General features: G+C 43.4%; 2 protein-coding genes across 2 annotated transcripts in view; one reads left to right on the top strand and one right to left on the bottom strand.

Annotated features, from left to right (window-relative positions):
- Positions 1-477: 477 nt before the first annotated feature.
- On the bottom strand, positions 478-26019 carry LOC111865492 (isocitrate dehydrogenase [NADP], mitochondrial). The gene is made up of 10 exons (XM_023853584.2): positions 25831-26019; positions 13594-13706; positions 12942-13086; positions 9884-10083; positions 8833-8970; positions 8061-8164; positions 6681-6838; positions 6381-6474; positions 5926-6036; positions 478-2411 (listed from the first exon to the last, which is right to left on the bottom strand). The coding sequence occupies exons 1-10, from the start codon at positions 25928-25930 to the stop codon at positions 2237-2239; spliced, it is 1338 nt and encodes a 445-aa protein (XP_023709352.1). The 5' UTR covers positions 25931-26019; the 3' UTR covers positions 478-2236.
- Positions 25365-26027, top strand: part of LOC111865491 (NAD(P) transhydrogenase, mitochondrial) — a 46512-nt gene continuing 45849 nt past the window's right edge. Inside the window, exon 1 of the mRNA XM_023853579.2 lies at positions 25365-25463. Coding sequence (XP_023709347.1) covers positions 25458-25463 — 6 coding nt within the window. The 5' untranslated portion in view covers positions 25365-25457. The remainder of the gene's footprint in view (positions 25464-26027) is intronic.

Here is a 26027-nt window from a genome sequence, read left to right on the forward strand (position 1 = left end):
ATTTCAAGGAAATAGCAGCTCCGGTCTAGGAAACCGAAATTAACAGCCATGGGGATTTGATGCACTGACCACGTGACACCCTCTATCTGCAAAAGTTGGCACTAAACTTCGCCGACAAGTGGCGGTCGCTCAGTCGGTATAGTTCGCTTGTGGACTAAAATCAAAGAGTTTGTTTTGGAGTCGATGTATTTGCTTCTTCTTGCTATTTGTATCATCTCCATAGTATTCTGTATTTTTCCATGTGACCTGCGTTGAACATGTTTTGTTCATAGGTGGATGTGTCTTTTTTATGTGTTACTGTATGTGCATGTTTGTTGTATCTGGTTTGGAAAAATAATCTTGTTTGACCTATATGTTGTAAAGGGCAATCTAAACATTTCAGTTCATATACTGCGCTAGTGTCATGCCTTTTGCTCTTCTGTGGTTTTTTGTTGTAAATATTTTGTATGATGGTATTTGTGGTTTTTAATGTTATTTTTGTGTTAGGGTCTTTGAATATTTTTATGATTTGTTTAGTTTCATGTCCAATACATATAAACGTTATCCATTTGTTTTGTTCATGGGTGTTTGTTTTGGAGTGATGTCGGTTTGGTGTATTTTTGTTTTTGTTGCAATACATGTTTTGTTGTGTTGTTTCTCTGTTCTTGCCTTGTCTCTTCATGGGGTAAGTACTAAGTCCTCTGATCATGAAATTTATAGTGGACAGTTTGTGCTGTAATGGATAACATGATGTGCTGGGTATTATTGTTTGTGAATGCTGGTATTTGGTATATGCTGAAAGTATGCTGTTTTCTTTTTTTCATATTGTGATGTCTAAAAATTTTTATTTTGTTGTTTGTTTCTTTTTCTGTGGTGAACAGGTTTGGTTGAATACTGTTGAATCCTTGTAATGTGTGGTTTATGTCTGAAAGCTTTTCAGTGTATATTATTAGAATATCATCCAAATATCTGAAATATCGTATTATCTTGTGTTTTCTAATGATGTTACATATGTATATGTCATTGTGTTCTGGGGAATACTGGTATGAAGAATGCTAACCCCTCTTGTCTGTAGAAGCCGTTAGTAAGTTGAAAGTAATTTTGTGATAATAGAGTATGTGTTATGTTTACTATTTCTGTAATTTTGTTTTGTTTTGCATTCTGATTGTTTACGTTTCGTATTATGATTGTAACATTTTTTGCTTGTTTGTATGCATGTTGGAAATATCAGAGGAGCATATTTTTGTATCTTTATCTATAGTATGTGTATTTTGCAGATCAGTAGTGAGGTGTGAGATGTAAATGCTGTAATATTGATTTCATTTCTAAAACAATGGACAGATATTTAGAGCTAAGACATAGACTGTTGTAACCACAAATGCGAGATATAACAGTGAAAACAAATATATGAAATACTGACTGCATGTTTAGACACTGAGATTGTGATGAGTATTGATTTAAGTTCAGCTGCCTGGTAAGACTTTTCACCAACAGTGAAAGGGTTAAAAGACAAATTGCCAACATTTCTATGTGGAATTTTGAATACTCTTCAGGATCATGTGGACTGCAGGTCTGTAAACTGGAACCAGAAGAAACTGTGCAAGTGATTTATGCATCACCAGAAGATGTACTTGTCCTTTGCCCAGATATGGTTGTTTTCCTTGCCAGTACTACAACATTTAGTAGCTAAAACTCTGAAGAACACCCAAGACTATTATGAAATTTATTCCATATTGTTGCCAATATTTACAGCAGGCATGGCTGTCACAGGGATGCACAAGCACTACAGTAATGTCTTTGGGTGTGATCTGAACCCTCATTCCCAGTGTTCTCTTCCTAATTACATCACCAAACTTTAATTTCTCAGTCTGAGTGTTATTACTTCTTTAAAAGTTTTTGATATTACACACTGAGACATTGACAAGGAAAGTGACTATATCCCGCGCAAGGAATGGCTACTTTTGCTTGTAGTGATTTACACTGCAAACTAGGATAAATGAACATATGGAGATAGTTCTCTAGGAGTGTCACACATCAGGAGCTTTCAACTGACAGCTTTCATTCAGTAAGCTTCTAGAAACTCAAAGGAACACAACAAAACTATTACTTATAAATTACAATTAAGTTACATGTCATCTGTATACAGTCATTCTGATCTCTATCTTCACACTGGTTTCAGTATGTGAATGTGCAGGTTGTTCTGTGACTCCAGCTGCTTCTTGCTTGGAATGATCCTCTGTGCCTAACATCCTCTTGATCACTTTGATACCTTCCTGTTGAGCTGCTCGGCAATTGCTTCCAGGAAGTCGTCTGTGTTGAGGTACATTCCCTCCTTAACATTGGGAAGTCCATGTATACATCCTGCAAGATCCTTGGTCATCTTCCCTCCATCCACACATTCTATGCAAGCCTCTTCCAAGTTTAGTGCGAACCTGTACACGAGAGAAACTGCAAACTGAAACTGACCAAACTGGTTTCACTACAGTATGTGCGGTGAGGTGATGTGCACTGCATTTGGTAAACAGGGTTCTGCAATTTATTTTCATTGCAATCATAACATTTCACATGAATACAACCAAAGATTTAAGATATTTTAGGGTTTGACAGCAATGAAGATTTAATATTGTGGTCTTTTACGTTACAGTAGTATGCAATGTGTATGTGGGTACCAATGTTTCAGATGGATATACTGCCTCCATATTCACTGCCAACCTGAAGATGGAGGCAGTATGTTGCTTCAAATGTTGGTAACCGCATGCTAGATGATACGGTTTATTATGATAGTTTTCTGGGACGTTGTTATGCTGTGTACTCTGGTGGACAGGTACCAATGTTTTGGATGTACCTGCTCTCCCCAAATCTACAGATGTCATAACCCAGAATCATGCTGAAATGTGTCAACAGATACACCTGAACCATATGCAGCAGGCCCTGAGCAATGTACAGGGTGTAACAAGGAAGTTGCAATGTGAACAGAAACCTCACAGTGCTGAGGTTATCAAGATGATGCTCATCTGAGATGTGACGTCAGTAGTCCAGTAGAAAGGTACCAACATTTTAGAGAACACCCTATGTGCAACCTTGTTTGAAGACAGGCTAGGTAATACCGCTTCCCAGAGGAACATAATCTTGTCAGTTACTTTGCTGTTGGTGTCAACGTGAGGCGTGGGCTAAGGGTGTGCTGCTAGAAATTCTTCTGCCGGTCTGCACGTTCAACTGCCAAAACTTCTATTAACCCGTGTTCCAAAATGACAAAAAGAGCTTCCTTCCAGGCTAACTATTTTCATCTGTTCCGTCTGAATCTATAGGTACGAGCCTGGATGAAGGGACACAAACTGGGTCCAGCACACCCACAGCTGAGTATCCCTGTCACATGCCAGACATGTGTCTGAAGTTATTGACAGCGTAAGGCAAATCGCACGGGTGCTGCAGTGAAGCCATCAAAATATTAATAATGGACAGTCAGACTGGGACAGAGCTTGGCCTTGGATGCACTTCATTTCACCTCTAATGTAACATACTTCCAGCAATCTCCCATGCTGATGACAGATGGAGGTACAGTGAACTGCAGCAACCTGTTACACTGCGTATTCTAACCTCATGCTCTCCCTTGCTGTCTTTGTGCAACTGTGTCCATACACTGATATTCACACTTCAACGTGTTCGTCTCTCGTGATACAACGCTACATGTTTCAACCTCGCTGGCCATCATAAGCTCTATAAGACATAGGATTGAAGAAACCTCCTGCTCTGTTGTTACACTTTTCTGCTTTTCATTTTGATATAAAATGCTTCTAAAATATTTTAGGTTATTTTAGATTACCATGCTGTTGTTATGCACGTGTCTGATGTATCTGTAATATGTAATGGGTTATATTTATAAGATAAATATTTTATGTATATTCTGTTGTTCTCTCTCTGCAGTTGTGATGTTACTCATGTTTTTGTTGATGTGTTGGCTTTGTTTTTTATATAGATGTAGGGCATGTGTGCTGCTAACTGGTGTTCATTTCCTGCAGTGGGTTATGTGTGTCAATGTTTGTCATCAATTTGCAAGTTATTTTCACTGACTTTGTATATGAATATTTATGTAACCGATGGATCACTGTGAAAGAAATTAGTCTTTTGATGGGAATAAGTCACGGTTCCATACACACCACTGTGACAAAACACCTGCTGTACTGCAGAATCTGCATGCAGTGGGTTCCACATCAACTCACGGAGGAACAGAAGACTCAGAGAATGGCTGCATCACTGGGTCACTTGCAACGATACCGTGAGGAAGAGTATGTTTTTCTGCCCCGTATTGCCACTGGGGACGAAACTTGGTGCCACCATTTTGAACCCAAGAGCAAATGGCAGAGCCAACAGTGGAAACACGTAAATTGTCCCCCTCTGAAGGAATCCAAAGCCATACACACAAGTTCCGGTAAAGTGATAATGTTCTTCTTCGACTGCAAGGGCCCTCTGCTTGTTGAATTTCTCGAGCATGGGGCCACAGTCAGTGCACAGCGCTATGAAGACACTTTGCAGAAACTGAGACATGCCATAAAGTCAAAACGCCCGGGAATGCTACCGAACGGCAGTATCCTTCTTCATGATAATGCGCGCCGCCACACTGCCAACTCTGCGAGGAATGCGCTACAGAGATTTGGTTGGGAAGTGCTTCAACATCCCCCCCTACAGCCCAGATCTCTCCCCATGTGATTTTCACATTTTTGGAGACCTAAAGAGAGACATTCATGGACATCGGTTTGCATCAGATGAAGATGTGTGTGGCTGGGTAAAGATGTGGTTCTGTGGACAGCCCACAAGCTTTTCCAAGGATGGGATTGACCATCTTATCTCCCAGTGGGAAAATGTATTAACAGTTTTGGAGATTAGTTTTGAGGTAAAAAATGCTCTTAATATGTTTTGGCTTCTGACCCGTTTTCATCTGACTGCCCCTCATATATTCAGTGGGTTGTAAAATGAGCAGATATGATCCAGATGCCTGGACATTCCTTCGATAGGTCCTACTTAATGTGTGCTGTTTTTATGTGAACCAAAAGATTCCAAGGACAGTGAACGAGAGTTTTTCGTAATTTTGTGTTCCGAAATTAGGATGCAGATTGGGAAGGATAACCGAGTGGACCAAAGAATCAGCATTTGCTTCTGAAATGAGCATCAGCCTCTGAGAGAGGGGATCTAAGAAGCAGTGAAAAGCCTTAAATATGCGTATATCATTCTGATGGATTCAGGAAACCTGTGCACTGTTACACCGAATGCATTGCAATCAAATTGATGACATACAAAATAAGTTACGTCAAATTACTCTATCAAAAGAACTGGGTACGGGCTGTTCTAACCATTTATGTAACTCACAGGTTCTTTAGGAGCTGGGATAGCATAGTTGGTATGGGGACTAGCTACAGGCTGGACGACCAAGGGGTTGGAATTCTGAGTCCTGGTAAGGTCAAGAATTTTCTCTTCTCCAAATCATCCACACTGGCTCTAGAGTCCACCCAACCTCCTATCCAATGGGTAATGGGGGCTCTTTCCCCAGAGGTAAAGTGGTTGGGGCATGAAGATGACCACTCACCTCCAGCTAGTGCCAAGGTCAAGAAAATGTGGATCTATATATCCACTCCCCCATACGCATTCATGGCGTAGCGCTTAATTAGTCAAGCACAGGGAAAACGGTTCTTTACTGTGTTCACGAGAGCTTGCTGTTGAATCCTGTCCTGAGCCAGATGAATATATTCTACACCACAAGTCTCATTTCTTTAAGATCCATCTTAATATTATCTCCCCAACTGTACAGCCAGGTCTCTTGCCTGCAGTTTCATCTCTACAGGTTTGTACACATTTGTTATCACCTTCATGTTTAATATTTGACAGAGGGATCACATGTAGTGTGATACTCTAACAAAGTGTACACCTGTTACAAACATATGTTGCATTTACCTGTCGAGCTCTGGTGTACCGTCGAGCTTCGCCCTGTGTGACAGTCCCCGTGTCCATGCAAAGATTGAAGCAATGGGATTGGTAGATGTGGGAAGTCCCTTCTGGTGTTGCCTGTAAACACAGGGGTTAGTGTGTACAGTGTTCAGTTATGTGCACACTTCAGCTGTGTTGGCTGCTATTGGTTGAACACTTTAAAATACAATGGCTACTTTAACTACCATCTGAATTCTGAGAGTAATACTGTGGACATTACTGTAACCCTTGTAAACATATATGTACCAGATGTTTTTCTAAGGTTCAGAAAGTGTGTATTTTATGTCCACAGTCAACCAACTAACCACTGAAGCCACTCATTGAACAGGGTCTCAGTACCCAAAAATGTTATGCATGCAAGTGGCTCTGACAGTCCAGTGAGAAGGGTGTGACACAACAACACTGCAATGTGACATGCTTACCTGTAATGTCTGGTCACTGTACCATGGGCAGCTTCTGACTCAATTGTTTTCCCATCTGGACACATCAGAACTGATGTCATGAGCCCAAGTGATCCTAGAAGGACAAAATAAAAATATACTACAGAAATACTTAACTAGAAAATCTTAAAACTCAGTGTCACCTAGAATACATATTCAGGCATGTCCTGATTCACACAGCAACTGTGTAGAAGGAAATGGAACAGGACAGGTCAAAAAATGGTGATGCTGTCTGGAGAACAATATTCTGAGGCATATCATCATCATGTGTACAATACACACCATATCCTTGTGCGACGATGTCAGACTGCACATCGCCGTCATAGTTCTTGCAAGCCCACACGAAACCGCCACTTGACTTGAGTGCCTGTGCTACCATGTCATCAATAAGTCTATGCTCGTACCAGATTTTGGCATCCTCAAACTGCTTCCTGTAGTCTCTGCAGACAAATGACCAATACCAATTTCAGGTGGAATTCTGCTGCAGAAATTATGCATAGCATGGAGCAGAGTGACTCCTTTAGTCAATTAATGACACTTTCGATATATCGGCTTATACAGCATCAAATGAGAGGCTTCTCAGTGAGTAATTAATTTGGCTAGGTTGTGGAAGGAAGTGGTCATGGTGTAATTTGAGGCATTATCCTGCCATTTGAATGGAAGGTCTGAGAAAAACCACAAAAGAAACTGCCAGGATAGCTAGTCTCCAGGACGAGATGATGTGAACCAGAAGTCTCCCTGATATGTCGCAGAAGTGTTGCTCACTGAACTGCAATGTTCTGCACATCTCAGTGTAGTCTACTTGCTCCTTGAATCACTAAGTGAAGATCAGAAAATGCACAATTTCTTTGCCAAGTTGGCCAGTCGCTTGATTCAGCAACTCCCAGTAGCTAGATGCAGTTAACAGGCATCTACTCTTATTGCCACTGGTAACCAGTGGGTGGATTTCCTCTCACTGACAGACTAACTAACTAATCCCATGCATAAGAGTTGCCTTTGAGAAGGTAACAGTACTCACGGTCAAATTTTATACCTGTGTTGTTGATTTAAGATTTTAGTAACAGTATTTTTCATTGCCATCATCTACCACATATAAGAAAATGAAAATTCACAGCTAAAACCAGGTTCCATTAATTATGTGATGAAATTTGACAGAATGTTCATATTGGAGTCTTATATGTTATAACACTGGAGGCATGCAGTAGCATAATTAGATGAGGTACTATGCTACAAGCCAGAAGGTAGCGGGTTCAGTTCCTGTTGAGGTCATTGGACTTTTCAATCGACCTAATCCTTCCACCAACACTATGGCCCTAGGGTCGACTCAGCCTCTAATGGAAATGAGTATAAGGAATCTTCCCGGGGGTAAAGGACGGCTGGCAGGTAAGGCTGACAGCCTCACCTTATGGGCCTCCACAGTCTGTTACAGGGATAGCGGTACCTTATTAGTTTTTACATAACACCATGTAGTCTTGGGTAACCTGCTGCCTCCATCCTCAACCTTGAAGATGGAAGCAGTATGTTCCTCTGAAACACTGGTACCCACCCACCAGCTCATACATATGGTGTTAAAACCCAGAGGCTCACAACATGAACCTTGAGTGCTGTGGGGAAACCAAATCTCAAGTTGAACAATCTGTACTGAAGGCACCATAAAGTTACCTTTCATAGATCTCCTGGAAGATGTCCTTGAAGCGACCATCATACTTTTTCAGAACAGTGTTTTTTGTGGACAGGTACAGTGGCCATTTCTTCTGTAGTGCCAGCTGGAACACAACAGAGATGCATTACTCTCAGAATGCAATGGTGAGCTGTTTATAGCAAAGAATTTTCGTGCATAGTGTATTTATGCCTTTCATATGAGCCTCAGAGTAAACTATGATTATTTCCCTAAGCAGTGTCAACTGGATGGGTCTTGTCCTGGGGATGCTGTGTTTTTACTGTGAGCTGGGAAGTGTATGTTTTAAGTATTATTCATTTAGCTGAACTTCATGCTTCAAATGATTAAGCTGTAATTTGTCCATTATAGCTACATTTAAGCACCGGACTGTCCTCTCTTCAGCACAGAAATATTTCTTTTGTCTAATGGTGCAGACCTTGAGGCAGCCTGTCTTGTGCCATCCCACTCACTGTTCAATCCACATTCTGTAGTCACTTATGTTACCATTTCATTCTCTGAAGACTGAAGCTCAACTAAATATTTAAAAATTCCATTCCTACCTCAGAGAATACCCAACGTGTCTCCACTATAAACATAAATTTGTTAATGCAGATCAGTGAAATAATCTATATATTTCTGAGAATCATATGGAACACACAAATATACATATATTGTGTGAGCAAAATCCATTATATCATAATGCTGCAGGAGATGGTATATATACTTAATGCTTGCACTAAGTTTTTATCAATTTACATAACCCCTCTGCTTTACCTGCAGGCTGGAGTGGGCGAATGCCTTGATAGATTCATCTGTGTTGAACATTCCTATAGAGACACCGGGACCCTTGAAGTCATACACCTCCATCCTCTGCTTCTGTCCACCACCCTGGGGTGTAAACACCAGCTCCACCTGCAGACAGATAATTCAGCATGTTTGTGCAGCTTTTGTTGGAAAATTCCCTTAATTATGTTTTAATGGCTTACTTCATGTACAGTTTGTTTACTGCTGTCACTAGGTTGGTAGAGCAATTAGTAAATAATCTGACAGAATGTGTATGTCACAGTGTCAGTTGAGGTACTGGCATTGGTGTGGGAAGACTGAGGAAAACTAAACATTTCTCAGTCAGGATAGACAGTTTTTGAGCCAAGATTTGAACATGGGACCTTGCGTATGATACAGGAAAGTTAACCACTTGACCTTGAGATTCAGATTAAACTTAATCACTTACATAGAATGGAGATCTCTTTAAGAACTACAATATCTGTTTGAAATACAATTTGATGAGTGAATGTACAATGAAATATAAGTCTTCTGCATTGTTTACCAATGTAGTCTGGTAGTTTACAGACAGTATAGAAGTACATCAGTAAATGTCTACCATGCTACAGAGCGTAACATGCCAGAAGACAATACTCTTCACTACCGCCTCTGTGAGAACCTCAGCTCTATAGAGATAGGATGTCTGACATTGTGTAGTGTATTTGTCTATGAAACAGCAAATTGTAACTAACTAAGTTCTTGGAGCTGAGCCCTTCTTAAGAAGCTGCCAGTTGTGCAGCTATTCAAGAACTTCCCAACATTTTTGGAACCTGGAAGTTCATTACCGTGTTCACAGGAGCCCTCCACCGGTCCCTATCCTGAGCCAGATCAATGAAATCCATACTATTGCACCCTCAGATAATTGTAAATGATATTAAAATTTCATACAGTTACAGCGAAGCCATTTGTCTTCCTCACATGTTTACAAGCTAACTTTGTGATGCAAGACAATGATCACTGTGACTGAAGTCAGTGACCAGTATCTGTTACTTGTTCCACTCACCTTCCCCGGACCAGGTACCACGATGTCAGTTGCTTTGTACTGATCTCCGAATGCGTGACGTCCAATGATGATAGCTTTGGACCAACCAGGCACCAGCCTAGGGATTGTCTTGCAGATGATTGGCTCCCTGAACACGGTGCCACCCAGGATGTTTCGGATAGTCCCATTGGGGCTGAGCCACATCTTCTTTAGTTTGAACTCTGCAAAAAGTGCAGTTGTTCCTCTAGTCACTGTGTGTTGCGCTACTGTAGCAGTGATGGGGGGTCAACGTGAGCAGCTCTCCAATACTGATGCTGTTAACCCTGAGTTGATATCAAGCTACAGACATGGCTGCTGTCAGGACTTCCTCCAGGGTGGGGGTAGAGAGGAAGCCAGAAAATTTGCTTGCAAACTTACATGTAAGCTGTCAACATTTTTTCTAAGGATTTCCCTGGAGTATTCAGGATAAAATATATTTAATTATTTTTTTTAATTTTTGGTGTTAATATATGATGTTTCCTTCTTTATTCGGTTTTCATTTTCTATTTGCTCTCCCCTGTAAGCAGCCAGGGCTGCAAGTACACACAACAGCAGGGTGTTTAAAATCCCCTATTACCAGATAAGAAAGAATTGCAGATGCATCACAGAAATATCTAGTCTGAACTCATGTGACATGCTGAAGTAACCAATGGCTTTGACAACATGATGGTCTCAAATAAACCAGCAACATTTTAGCTATCTGAAAGCCTTATATGTGCTGAATGGACAGCCATCCACTGCCTGATTAGTTCACTGACTTGTTAGAGGGTTGCTATCTGAGGCTTACAAAGTAGTGAATATTTAAATTACAGTCTTCTGGGGTGTGACGCCACGTAACCTAGTATATAGATACTACAATTAGAGGATTCTCCTGCCTCTAATTTATCATATCATAATTTTATTTGTTGCAGAAATCCATATTTCCAGGGCAAAAAGGCCTTTTTATCTTGAAGACAGAGGTAGCACATTCACCCGAAACATGGGTACCTGTCTACCAGACCACATGGTGTCATACCACAGAAGACTGCTGTCTTAATGATTCTCAGTTTTTTCAGCAAAGCTGATTCAGTTACAGAGATTATTTATAATAGGAGAATGACACGGGGAAGCGATTATGAATGGTGATTAAGTCAGGATATGAAATGGATGTTGTATTTAGAGGTCCTATTCAAGTACCTGCCCTGGGTCACTGAGGAGAACCACAAAAGTTGTCCTTCAGGATTGCCAGGATCCCAGCCAAGATTTGAAACCACATCTTCTGCAGGTAAGTATAAATACATTCTTTTTTATTAGAAATCTTATTTTACAGTCTTCTGTGCAACTATTTATTAACTTAAAAAAGTTTAAAATTTAAAATTTAAAGGGGTCACAACATGTTTTGGCGAATATGGCCATCATCAGGTGTTAGACTATATCTAACAGGGAAACTGCTGCCTTCTGTTGTAGCTGCTCTTACATGTGTAGGTCCTTGGGATGTGCACGTGTGTTGTAGTGAGAACGTCATGCTTCTTCCTGCTGAGTTCCTGTTCTTGAGAAGAGTTCAACAGGATGCTACAATACAATATTATTATACGAATATTCACTATAACTGCACCAAAATTACTCAGCCAGATTTTCTATTGCTTGGTGTCTCCTGGTGTTCAGTGGGTGAGCTGTGACCATGAAACCAGTAACCTCAAACTAAGACAGCTTTACAACAAACAAACAAATCCATATAGGCAGGGCCCTTAAGAAGCTGACACTCACTCTGCTAATTAAGAAATTCCTCACTGTTTATGCCACCCATAAATTCATTTGTGTGCATAAGAGCCCACCACTGGCCCATTATATGAGACACATGTATCCAATGTCAAACAATGCCTGCAAAACACACACACACACACACGCCAAACAATACAGCAGCAGTGTTTTCTTTGTGTCTGTGCAGTGCTTAGAAATCATGTGACAAGTGTTTTCTTTAGTTCCAGCCAGAGTGCCAATGGACTGGCTGGATAGTGATCATGTGGTGTGTTTTCTGTAGGTCTGCCTATATAAGTGAGCAGTGAGTGGCCGAGTATAACGGTAAGCTGAAGGAGTACAGCAAGCAAGCAGTATGCTTGAGGAGTACAGAAGAGTACAAGAAGTCAGCCTGTGAAGACTTAACGTGTGATTTGCAGACTTTATGTGTTCAGTATAAAAAAAGGGAAAGTTATCCCTGTAACAGGCTGTGAAGGCCCATAGGGTTGTGAGAGGTTGAGTCTCCCATCACAGATGGCAGTAAGGTTGTCAGCCTTACGTGCCGGTTGCTCTTTACCCCCAAGAATATTCCTGGTACTCATTTCTGTTAGAGGCTGACTTGACCCCAGGGACATAGTGTGCTGGAAGGATTAGGTAAATTGAAAAGATCCACCTCATCAGGACTCGAACCTGCGACCTTCCCACTTGCAGCACAGTGCCTCAACCAACTACGCTTCCACATGCAGTAGTACAGAGATCTTGGGAGTGTGTGATTTAGTGACACTTTCACATGTTCTGTGTCATAAATCCATTGCCAGGAAGTGGATAGTGGGGACCAGTGGGAATAGACTGAGAAGATGAGTGTGGAGCGATTGTAAATTGTATAAATCAGCAATAATATATTAATTATTTGTAGTCACAACCTGTAGGTGGTTAACAAATCCAATTACCAATCTGAACCCTGTCTTTAGTCACTAATACACATACGAATATTATCCTCCCGTCTATGCCTATGTCTGCCAAGCAACTCCTTCCAGCATGGTTTTCCACTATAATTTTGTATTTATTACTTCTCTCATGTGTGCTATATGCCCTACCCATCTCATATTCCTCAATATGATTACCCTAACAATATTATGAATTATGAAACTCCTCATTACATAGGTCTACTCACTGCTAGGACATCTGCTATTTCTGATGTCCAAATATCTTCAACACTTTGCATTCTCAGCAGAAAAGCGAGCTCCGTTTAGGAATGCAATGAGTACACTTGGGGTGAAGACATGTCCCTTATTACTTCCTGTGGTAAACATCAAATATTTACCTTCAACCCGAGCTTCATCAGGTGTAATGGTGGCACACTTGATGCCCACGTTGTGCTTCAGGATGGCATATGCTGCATCTATGGTCACTTGGTCTTCGGTGGCATCGCGGTAGGGCAGACCCAAGTCATAGTATAGACTTTCAATCTAGGGTACAGCAAACGAAATACAGTTATACTCTGCCCATGTTTTTGGATGGTTCTGACATATGGTCTCTTAGTCTGAAATAGCAGTACAGGTTGCAAGGATATGAAAGCAAAGCAACCGGACCTGACAGACTGATGATACAACACACACAGAACTTCACAGACATCTCCCTGTACTGTTTGGATAGTCACATCAGCTATGTTAATGCCCTGAAGCTCTTCTGAATAAAACATAAAGATTTGGTTCATACCTCACAGGAAACACATTACATCTCCATTACAAAGATCACCCATTTAATGTTGTCTGGGGAAATAATCATTGTTTATTGTGAGAACCATATGGAACACATGAATACACCTCATGGGCAAAATGTGGAGTTTCGGAATGGTAAAGCAGGTGACTTTTAGAGCTTATTAACTGCGTGGGACCAGGTAGGATGCCGCACAACTTCTTCACCCACTTTCATTAATTCAGCCCCCATCCACCTGCTATGGCGCCAACCTGTACCTTAACATAAGGGAAGATGAGCCTCTCCTTGATCCTGGCCCATATGATACGCGTCATCTCGTCACCGTCCATCTCCACCACAGGGTTCTTGGCAACCACACGCTGGGCTGCATCTGAAACAATATCAGTACCGCATCTGTTCAGTTTAAGTGCCCCAGGATGACACAATGTAAACACAGGAGTCTCCTGTGAGTACCATGGGAGAAATTCCGATCATAAATGCTTGGAAGCACTTATAAGCTGGTATATCTTTGTGGTCTGATCAGAAATGCTGAACACGTTGGTCTAGCGGCAGCATTTGGGAGAGACTCGGTTTAAATTTTGGCTGGGATGCAGGCTATCCTGACTAAGGTTTTTCATGATTTTCATCAGTTCCTCCAGGCAAACGCCAAGATAGTACCTCATTTAGATTATGACCAATTCCTTCTTAATCCTTCATGAAATTCATCATCCATCCATCCATCCATCATTCAATGCTGTAAAGTCTGCAATAGTGAAAGAATTCTAAAAATAACACAGAGGGAAAAACTTGAAGAAATAAAAATCGTTGGCTATTATGTAAGACATTTTCCTTTGGTATGACGTTTGGATCTAAAACTAACTTGTTTGTACTGTTACAGGGAGACCTGGGCATACATGGGGGATAATACTAAAATGGACATTAAAGCAACGGGATAGGCATGCTCTTGAAACATCTGTTTCAAAACAGGGACCAGTAGTGAGCTCTTGTGAACTTGGTACTGAGGCTTGGTGTTCCACAAAATGCTGGAAAAATCTGATTGAGTATCTGTGCAGCTTTTAGTGTCTCAGCTCCATGCAGTAAGTAAGTGAGTGAGTTAACCTCAAGTTGTCTTGGTACCATCATTGTTCTCATATTTGATCAGACTATCATGCATTGCATGTCAGCCTGCAAAGGTTGGATCATGTTATTTTCTAGCAACCTGAGATAACCTAACTGCTGCTTGTGAAGATTGCATAATTCTGTGTCCTTGCAGTTGTGTAAGACTGTGTGGCAGAGGCATTCTGATCTACTTGTAAATTTGTGCTGTTTGCAAAGCCAATAAGTGCTGCCATCTCTCCTGTACCTGAACCAAGGACAGCACATTTTCCATCCATTTACATTTAAGTCACTTTTAACCGTTAGAAGCAAGAAGTTCATCTCAATAATATTTAAAAATTAAATTCTTAGCACACAGAAAACACACTGTACCTCCATTACAAAGTCAAACCAGTTTATGACATTTAGGAAAACAATTGCTGCTTACTGTCAGAAAAGAACTGTCGTTTCTATGCAATGGCAAGGTAAACATAGCTCTGTAACACCGGAGGAATTGTTAGGAAATGGCGCTTTTTGTTGGTCCATCCTGAGGCTATATAACGAGGATGTCGGGCCAGTTTAGGGAGTCCCTTGAGACGGCAGTTGAAGATGACTGAGAAGAGAGGACATAGGGTCATATAGTGGTTTGTGAAGTGTAGTAACAAGTTGTATGGTGTGTGACAAATACGGTCATCAATCCAAAACATACAGAGTGCAGAATTTGGTAATGTTACAGACACCACTGTATTTTAGCAGGGAACATACAGTTGTATACAGCCACTCAATGGATGTTAGGATTTGCACATACGTGTACGTTCCTAACCAAGTTACTTTCTGGTACTTCAGGTCGAGAAAGTTCATAACTGTCAGTAGGAAACCTCATCGTGTGTATCTGCCCCCTTCCCCCAGGTGGGGGACATGTGGCAATGTCAGTGTGGGTGGGGGTGGGTGTGGGGGTGTTCTCACAGGCAGCAGTGCTGGAAATGCAAACATGTAACCTCCTCCTACATCAAGTGCAGCCTCACATCCAGCTCTCTCATACTATCAGGTTGTCCACTGAATAATACTCTAAAGCTGAATGGTAACTATATGTACCACCTGATTTAACATACAGAAACTCTGCATTCTGCCCACAGAGTGTATCTGTGTGTTCTGTATGGCTCTCACAGTAAACAGCAGCTGTTCCCCCAAACAGCATTAACCGGTTGGGCTCTGTAGTGGAGACGTAATGTTTCCTGTGAGGTACGGACTGAACATACTAAAACTCTGCATTCTGCCCACAGAGTGTATCTGCGTGTTCTGTATGGCTCTCACAGTAAACAGCGACTCTTTCCCTAAACAGCATTAACCGGCTGGTCTAATAGAGGCACAGTATGTTTCCTGTGAGGTACGGACTGAACATACTAAAACTCTGCATTCTGCCCACAGAGTGTATCTGCGTGTTCTGTATGGCTCTCACAGTAAACAGCGACTCTTTCCCTAAACAGCATTAACCGGCTGGTCTAATAGAGGCACAGTATGTTTCCTGTGAGGTAGGAACTGAACATTATTTACAGGGACACTGCAGAAGAATGGATTTGGAAAATGTGTACAGTCAACGTTGATATTCTAGCACTGTTCAATTTTTTTAGAGCGTTCGCAATGAAAATACGAAAAATTCGCCTATTTGCTTCACCATGTATACCCGTCTGTGAGTATCCAACAACTGCAGAACCTGTGAATTGATATTGAAGAAATCTGACAGTGGAGTATTTTATTAAAAATCTGTCGACACATCCCACTTTGGGTTGACATCGGACAATAAGGGGCACTTCACATGAAGACCTGAGCGCGTTTCTACAGCCACCTCGAGCGTAACTCAATACATGTTCTATTGGGGAGAGAAATGTTCCGAGCAAGAGTTCTGCAAAGCGAGATGGAACGCACATTTTCTGTTCCATATGTACCAACGCCCCTACATTTCCTCTATTGCTGGATTGAAGGTTCCTAATGGCAATGACTGTGAAAAGTACCACCATCTGGATGTGACGCCATTTAGTCTGGTAGGGGTTTATAGACGTTTCAGATGAAGCATAGATCGGCTTGCTTCTTTAGTTTACTCTTCAGCGCCAAAAATGACAGGGGGTTCATCCGAAACGTCAGTGGGCCTCTACCAAACTACACGGCGTAAATCGCCATGTCCTGCTATATAACTCTACAAGACTCCTGACAACAATCAGTACTGTAGCCATGCCTTCCATTGCTCCACATCAATAAGGTTGTAACAACCAATGGATCCACTTTGTGTGTGCCGCCACGAATAAACTGGAGACCAAACGGTGGGCTGGCGTGTTTATCAGCATCTCATTGACGTCACAACCACATACCTCATCTCCGGAATCGCAGAGGCTGGAGGGCAGCGTGGGCCACATCCCAAACTTTCTCAGTTTAAATCGTCTTCCAAGGCCGCAAAGCGTCCATTTCCGGACGCAATTAGAACGTGTGCCCGCCGCGCTGCTCGTGTGACGCGGTTAAATCGTCTAGGATTTCCTGTCCGTTTGCAGTTCAGGGTATTGGACACTTGCTGTTTGTTGTTACGCAACGCTTGGACTCCTGCCTTGAATTCTGGAGGTCCCGGGCTCATATTTCGGTCCGGATACCGGACTATCCTGACTGAGGCTTCTCGTGGTTTTCCTCTGTCTCTCCACTCAAAAGGCGGGGTTCGTATCTTTGAGTAAGACGCTTTCTGTCATTTGCGACGTAGCGCTAAGCAGGATGGCATGGCGTAACGCTCTGGACTTGAATTCGGGAGGTGCTCGGTTCGAATGTCGGCCAGGATACCAGCTGTCCTGATGGAAAATTGTCGTAGTTTTACTCACCCGCCACCCGAATTCCGGAGCAGTGCCTCAATGACGTCATGGCCGCTTCCTACCAAATTATCTTCAGTCCATCATCACCTTTCTCTATACAGCCTGGCTACTGCTGAGTCGCATAATTCATCATCATCATCATCAGTAATCTGTCAGACGACAGGTCCACAGTCTCTTCCAAAACAATTCCTCCACTTAATGCGATCTAGAGCTTTCTCCTTCAAATGACAGTATCCTCTTCTGTCCGTAAGGTCATCCAGCATCTTCTTACGTCTTCTTGTCACTTCTATCCGCCCCTCTATCTTTCCTTCAATAACTTCTTTTAGAAGGCAGTTTCTGCGTAAAACATGACCAATCCAATTAGCCTTCCGTTGTCTTATTTCGTGTAGGATATTCCTCTGCTCACTGACTCTAATTAACACTTCTTCATTTCTCACATAATCGGTCCAACTGATCTTCTCCATCCTTCTCCAACACCACATTTCGAAACTTTCCAGATGTTTCTGATCTACTGCCCTAAGTGTCCATGTTTCAGCTCCATACAGAGCTATGCTCCAAATGTAGCATTTCACTACTTTCTTCCTCAAATTTAAGTCCAATTTGCTGGTAAAAAGATTCTTCTTCTTCTTCGTATAATTACCCGCAAAAAAATTGACACTAGGAAGAACACGAGGCGTCCATCTTCGTAATGACCACCCTGAGAACGTCAGGTCTCAAATAACTGAAGTCAGTCCACGACCGTCTGCTTACACACAATTCATTAGACACTAATTGTACCGACGTTAGCACAGTGTGAGATACGGGCTGCATTTTACCCCTTCAACCACTTGCTTGAACATTAAAACAACTGCACATTTCGCCCACACAGTAAACAACATCAACCGGCTGGACGTTGCTATGGAGCAGCAGTTTTTCCCGTGAGGTACGGACTGAATCTTTATGAATATAATATTTAGATGAATTTTATCTCCCCCTCCTTTCTGCGAGTCGTAGGAGGCAACGAAAAGGGCACGCGGCGCCTGGGGGTATAACCGGGCCACACGGTTCCTGGGGGATATAAATACGGGGACCTGACCCTCCAGATTGGGGGTCTCGAATCTGAGAGAGTAAAATGTGGTCACGAGTCCCGCGGGACTGGGACTCGAGAGTGACTGCACTGGCGAGGGCCAGCAGCAATTGTAAAAGTCAGAACCGACATCTCGTCATACAGGGCGCCCCACATCAACAAACCCGCAACTGTGTGACAGTAACAGAAATCTGATTTGGGCCCCAGATTGGTGCTTGACACCAAGACAGACTGACATAATTTTGACTGTGAGCTTTAAGTTACTCAAGTCTGACCCAGTACTGATGCGTCTGGTGCTCTCCGGCTCGCTCTCGGGGCCAAGCCTCCCGTTACCTTCTGCGCCGACGGCCTCCACCCCCACAGACCGTCTTGCGAATCTGCAGCCCCAAGAGGCGCTCGCCTCCACACTCCAGCACGTTAGCAGACGGTGTGACCCAGCAACACGGCGAAAGCGGGTAACGGTTCTCACTTGTATTAGAAAGGTGCCCAGTTCGAATCTCGGGGCCACGGTGTGCCGCCTCATCTTGCTGTGAACCTGTCTGGAACTGACATTGCCGCAACAAAGCAGGCCGGACCTGTTCACCGCACTGACGCCAGTTCGCGGTACTTTACGTCACTCTTACTCGTAGCAGCTAGCCATGCATTCTAAGCTTATCGTGGCTCTCCTCAGCCTCACCCTGACATTTACAGGACAATGATACAGGCCACAGTGTCTAGCGAAACAAACGAAGGGTTAAGACAAACCAACAACCAAACTGAATGGAACAGAGTCCTTATTCAGAACCTGAAAGTGGCTCTGCTGGTAAAGAAATTCCCTGCCTTTTATAGAACCCCAAGGTTCATTACCGTGATCACATCAGCCTCACACTGGTCTTTAACCTGAGTCAGTTCAATCCGTGTGAATTGGACACCATGCAGCCCGGCAGATAATCCCAAGCTTTTCGAGGAAGCCTGCTGCCTCCATCTTCAGGTCAGAACTCAGAAGACAGTGGTCTCCAATCACTGCCGCGCGAGAATCTCAAATATCACAAAAGGTAGCAAATTCCATGGAGCAGAGGTCCTTCTTTAAGAAGCTAACAGTTGCTTAGCCGGTCAAGAAACTTTAAGCCCGAAGGTTCATTAAATGTGTCCACCTGGTCCCATCCTGAGCCAGACGAATCCAGTCCACATCCTCAGACCGTCGTCAGTTCAGTTACCTGACAATGCCAACGCGCACGGCAGCCGAAACAACTGTCGAGTGGTAATGTTCGTGGGGCCACATGACCTTTGCCCCCCACACCCCGGCGTTGCGACCGCACTGCGGTTTTTGTTTGAATCTGGAAACGTTTTACTGGTTCAGGCAAATCTGTCACCGCCTCCTGGGATGTGCGGTAGCCCTGAACAGGCAGCACCTCATCACATCGTAGGAATCGCGGATCCCAGGCTGATCACCACTACGCTATGCTATCATGGCTGACGTTTTCGTGTTTATCTGAGCGCAATGTTTGTTCTGCTCTTCAAATTATCGGGCAATTACAGGCCCGGTCTGCGTCATGGCGCTACTTATCTCAACGAGAGCAGTTGACTGGTCGTTATCACGGGCCACACGTCACCACGAGATGTGACGCACTTGCTGTGATAAGCAGACATCGCTGCATGTAGCAGACGGACTGACAGTTGCTCAGCTGGTCGAGAATTCCCCGTCTCTTACGTAATGTAAAGGATCCCTGCCCTAACAGGATCAACGCCGTCCAGTGTGACTGGTAAATGTGTTTTTTCCTTTTCAATCTTTAGTCCTTGAAATGTTTCGGTCGGAGCGACCATCTTCACAAGGACATATCAATGCATGCGGAAACTACTATTACAATGTGATAGGTCAATATCAATACATACATACATACAGTACTATTACAGTGTCATGAATATAAAATATTAGCCTTCAACAATTACAGCGATATGCATGAATGTGTTAAAACAATTACAAATTATTATAATTAATTTGTTTACAAGTATGGTTTAAAAACTTTGCTAAAATCTGGAACCAATTTGGTTCATGCCCTTGTTACTGCCTCTCTTGAAAGGAAGTTGAGTGTCTGCCGCGTCGCGGGTCCGTTGTTTCAGGAACAGGACCCGTTCGCGCTGTGTTCTATGCTGATAATCTGTTACACTCTTACTATTGTGACGGGCCGGGATGAACCAACCAGATCCCTGCCGTGTTCACAAGGGCCGGCCACTGGGTCCTATCCTGAGCCACATGAATCCAACCAATACATCCTATTTCATTAACACCCACTTCAGTTCACGCGAGTGCAGCTGGTCGAGGCACTATGAGACAAGCCGGAAGGTCGCGGGTTCGATTCCCTTCGAGGTCATTGGATTTTTCAGTTGACCTAATACTTCCAGCCGCATTATGGCCCTGGGGTCGACTCAGCCTCTAACAGAAATGAGTACCAGGAATCTTCTTGGGGTAAAGAGCGGCCGGCATGTGAAGCTGACCTCACCGCCATCTGTGGGCCGATTGTCTGAGAAAATGTTGGAGCCTCGACGTCTCACAACCCAATGGGCCTCCACGGCCTGGTACAGGGATAGCTTTACTTTTATTATAGAAACTGTGAACTGAGAAGAGACACGTGGCGGATGACAGACCTACCCCCGCCCGGGCAGACGCTGGTGGTCGCTCATCTGGTCAAGACGATACTTTTATGGCAGAATAAATTTACGGTCTTCATGAAGCACATTTATTTGCTGAGGTTCTCTGGCATACGGCTTGCGAGCCACGTTCACGCAGACTGGAGTCAATGAACGCCGTGGCCATGATAGCGGGGCTGATAAACCACGGCAACCATCACACCAGTTCACGGCACAACTCGGGAAGCCTTCTTATCACTGGACCAGACACACAGCAGACTAAATTCGAGGACTCTCTGGACCGCAGAGGGAGGGCGTGACGAACTGTGTGCGCCGCTAATCGGTGGGTCATGAGGGGGAGGGCAGATAAACGGATACAAAATCTGGTCAGAATCACCTGAAGGAAAGGGACACTAGGAAGACCTAGGTGCAGACGAGCAGATAATATTAAAATGAATCTTAAACGTACAGAAGTGTGGCTGTGGTCTGGATTAATCTGGCTCAGAATCTGGTTCTTGTGAACATGGAAATGAAGCGCCGGGTTCCGTAAAGCGCTGGAAACTTCTGGCAGGCTAAGCGACTATTAGCTTCTTAAGATAAAAATCGACTCCATGGAGTCGGTTGGGTTGTGACCTTGAGAAGTTGACAGTAGCGCGAGCAGGCATCACCTGCAACGGTACGCGATGGTTCGTTACAGTATTCACAACAGCCAGTCCACACCCTAATTTATTCATCATCAATTTCAGTATTATCCGGCCTCGGGTTAGGTCTTCTAGTGGTTTCTTGGCCTTAGAGTCTGTACGCATTTCCATAGGGCCTGTAGTCTCTCCCTTTTAGGAGTTTGCCTCAGACCTTCACAGAAGAAATGTCCGATATTACACTGAAACAGGCCACGATCTCTTCCTCTGAAATTCAGAGTACTCTCTCGTCGATAGCCCTGTAAATATCAGCCCTAATTATTAGCAGCACGTGTCTGAACACTACATAAACTCTGCGTTTTGCCCTCACAGTGCATTTATGTGGTCCGTATGATTCTCAAAATAAACAGCGATCATTTCCCTAATGAGCACTACCCTGTTGGGCGTTGTTATGGAGACGTAGAATTTCCTGTGAGGTACGAACTGAACCTTTAAGTATTACTTACATTACTTACGTACACATCAATGGAGACCTGGTGTGAGCGCTGGAATATCAAAATTAATGAAGACAAGACTCAGGGGATCTACTTCACTCGCAGTCGTCGGCCGCCTGTCTCATCTTACACTGAATTGAAGATATACGAGTATTCCATTTGTAAACAGTGTACAATATCTTGGTGTAACCGTACATAGAAATGATCGAAGCCAAGGCCTTCAGAACATTTATTAAATTGTATTCCCTATTCGAAAGTGACCGATTGAGCGCTAACATTAAACTGACCCTCCACAAAGCTCTCATTAGATCTGTAATGACTTATGCTAGTCCTGCCTGGGAGTTTGCGGCAGACACCCATCTAGTGAAATTGCAGCGCCTGCAAAACTAGGCTCTCCGCACCACTGGCAATTTTCCAAGGCGCACACCGGTCCGCGATTTACACATGGCATTCAAACTTTCATACGTATATGACTATATAACAAAACTGTGCAGGCAGCAAGCGGAAGCCATACAAAATCATGTTGACGAAAATGTTCGCAATATTGCGCAAGGAGAAGCCCGACATAGAAAGTACAAGAAGCTTAAACTTGGCGGCGGTCAGGCATACGACCGTTCAAGTGACTAGACTGCCGTTGTAGCAGGAGCTACTAGAAATAGGGCATAATCTGCTGTACTGAACCTGGACTGACAGAGGCCCTGCATATGTTTTATATTCAGTTATTAGCATGTTTAACATGTAAAATGTAAATATCCTTTACATTATGACAAATGACTCTGACAAAAGACAGACCCGTCCTCTCGTCAGAGAGGGCGCCACACAATAACACCGCAATTGTCAAACAGTAATAAATATCTGGTCACAAGCCCCAAATTGGGCTCGACACCAAGACTGACCGACCGTCAGTCCCAATGTGATTTTGACTTTTTATTTCCCCAGTCCTCCCTGTTATAGCATAAGATACGTAAGACAGGCACGATCTGCTTTGCAGAGCCTGTACTGACAGAAGACTTGTGTGTAGTGCACAAGGAAGCATTTCCAGTAACACGCTGTATGTGCGATACGTACACTTGACAAGGCCAAGCATATTCATGGGAGACAAACCCATTTTCCCGTCAGAGAGGCTGTTACGTAAGGGCTATTACTGCAAGGGTTCAGTAGACAAAATAAAGAACTCTGATTGTGAGTCTCAAGGGGTTGACGCCAAGACGAACTGATTGGCGGTAAACCGTCAGTCGTAAAGTAGGTCTGACTCTCCGGCTTCCTCTGATTTCTCCGGTCGGTCGTGTGCAGGCCGGGCTCGAATACCTCCACCGTAACCCTGCGAGTCGTAGGAGGCGACGAAAAGGCAACCCAGTGCCTGGGGGTATAACTGGGCCACCCTGTTCCTGGGGGGTATAAATACGGGGACCTGACCCTCCAGGTTGGGGGAGTCACGAATCTGAGCCATTTCCGCAGGACTTGGACCCGAGGAAGACTCCGCTGGCGAGGATCAGCAGCATTTGTAGTGACTATGAACTTCGGGCCTGAAAGCGGTACTTCCAATTCTGTTAATTCCCACTTACGTGACTGAAACTGTTACACCTTATCACTGCCACCTGAATACCAGCAGTGACGTCAGCAGAGCGGAAGGTGAGGGGGGGGGGCCAACGTCCGTGACACGCGAAATGCCAAGCAGCATCTTCCAAGAGACAGACGATTATCTTATCAGGGTAACGTCAGCCTCACGATACTGTACCAAACGTATGGAGCAAGAGTGTAAAGGCGGGACAAACAGATCGCCAGAGACGCAGCACATGTTTCCTCATTGACGTCAGATAAGTGTTTAGAAGAACCGAACTGGACTTTTCAGTAATAGAAATAGAATGGCAGACCTGGACATGTGTGCTCTATTTGGGAACATCAATTTTGTTTGTCCCACAAAACTTGAGAGGACTGCAGGAGAGACATTCATGGGCACCCACAGCATCTCTGTACTTAGACAGCAGACGAGAGGACAAAAGCTTCTGAACTGAATGGTAGCAAGCATTACCCGAGTTCAGTCGCCTCTTAATTTCCTCCTGAATCAAACTGAATCTGAGCTGTGCCACATTTTCAAAACATGTTTCCTGTCTTTATGTCACGATTTTGCCCTGCATTTTGGTGACGAGACAGCAACATATACTTAGTTTTCTCTGCGTTTACTTCTAAACCTACCTCCTCACAAGCGTCAATTAAAGTTTGTTTTTTTCTTGTTATCCAAACAGGTCAGGAACGCGATGGACAAATGTAACATGGTCTTGGCCTGTGATTATGAAGAATGCTGTGCTTTTGGGTGACACAGCGCAGTCCGGTAAAACTTCACCACTTCGGTGGAACATGTTACCTCCATTTTCAGGGTCGAAGAGTAGGCCAATCAAACAACCAAAACTTGCTTTTTGACACTCAGGATGGAATCAGGACATTTATTTGAAACTTCGGTCAACTTGTACCGGACTATACGGTGTCACACCCAAGACGATAGCACTCTTCATGATAAGGCTGTGTCCCTTCTCATTTCACCCTACCATATCATTAAACGAACTTGTACGCTTTGTCAGGTATAATTAGAATGACTGAGTGAAGGCAGATGAGATTGGCAGGGCATGTAGCACGTATGGGCGCGAAGAGGAAAGCATATGAGTATATGATTTTGGTGGGAAAGCCATAAAGAAAGAGGTCACTAGGAAGACCTTAATGTAGGTAGGATGATAATATTAAGATGGATCTTAAGAGATAGGATGGAGTGGTATGGACTGGATTGATCTGGCTCAGGATAGGGACCAGCGGAGGGCTCTTGTGAATACCGTAATGAACCTTTCGGTTCCAAAAAATGTTGGGAAATTGTTGAGTAGCTGCGCAACTGGTGGCTTCTCAAGAAGGGCTCAACTCCATGGAGTTCTATCATTAAACGCTGCTTAATATTATCAGTTCAGACATAACCATAAAATATCGTAATAAGCATAAAATTCTTGATGTTGCCCTAATAAGACGCTTACAACCTAAGTCAATCTGTTAAATTTCCCGCCTCTTTAGGCATGTAAATTTTCAAGTGACGTGAATTTGTACATAACCAATAGTAACAAATATGATGCGTTACCATGGAAACAAAGGGAGCCGGTATGCAGCTTCCTAACTTTATTCAGCAACGTGGCCTGACATATGTTGAGCAAAATAACTTCTTAGCAACAGAATAGCATTCTGCTGCGTGGCAGTGCCAATGTAGCCCAGATTATGCTCAGCTCTCGGACGCAACCTAATTTAGAAAAAGCAATCACACCCACCACTTTCCCGACTGCGTTTACGTGCACAAGAGCACGGCTACAGGACAACGCCACGTGGTAAACATTCAGATTATTGGCGGGTTTGAGATACATGCACGTAAGTTGATTCAGGTTACTTATGGGCTTCTTCTTGTTCCTATGTTTGGTTCATTATAATTTAATGATACAGAACAGCGTTTAGCTAGTAGAATATTATGACATACAGCATGCATACCGTTCATAAAATCAGTTGCAGTGAAACTGTTACAAAGGAAACAATACAGTGATCAATTATCGCGGAAAATGAACCCCAGTTTTGGGTTTAATATGAAATAAACGTCAATCTCAAATTATAACCAACGTCTATTCTATGTTACCAAAAGTCACCAGATCAACGCTTCCAGATGCTAGCAAAAATCGTTATTGGAGCAAGCGGCATCATGAGTTTGATTGACGAAGGATGCGCAGAAGAACGCTGTACTTACAGTTTCTCTGTTGCGATAGATACACTGGAGCTACGAAACTGGATGATTTGCTTGAAATCTGCCCCACAGATTTGGAAAACTTTGTCAGCGTACCCGCCATCTCAGCTTCTGTACGAATTGCCTTGTTCAATTCACGGACTATCACAATATCAGCTGCTAGCGGCTGCTAGTAACAAATTCAAGAGAGTCGGCGCCCG

Source organism: Cryptotermes secundus, unplaced genomic scaffold (genome assembly GCF_002891405.2).
Source record: "Cryptotermes secundus unplaced genomic scaffold, Csec_1.0 scaffold454, whole genome shotgun sequence".
NCBI lineage: Eukaryota > Metazoa > Arthropoda > Insecta > Blattodea > Kalotermitidae > Cryptotermes > Cryptotermes secundus.

Coding starts and splice junctions, on each gene's coding strand:
- LOC111865492 (XM_023853584.2), bottom strand. CDS start 25,930: ATGGCGGGTACGCTGACAAAGTTTTCCAAATCTGTGGGGCAGATTTCA. Junction 10,084..12,941: donor TGATGAAGCTCGGGTTGAAG/GTAAATATTTGA, acceptor CACTTTTTGCAG/AGTTCAAACTAAAGAAGATG. Junction 6,475..6,680: donor CATCGTCGCACAAGGATATG/GTGTGTATTGTA, acceptor TTGTCCTTCTAG/GATCACTTGGGCTCATGACA.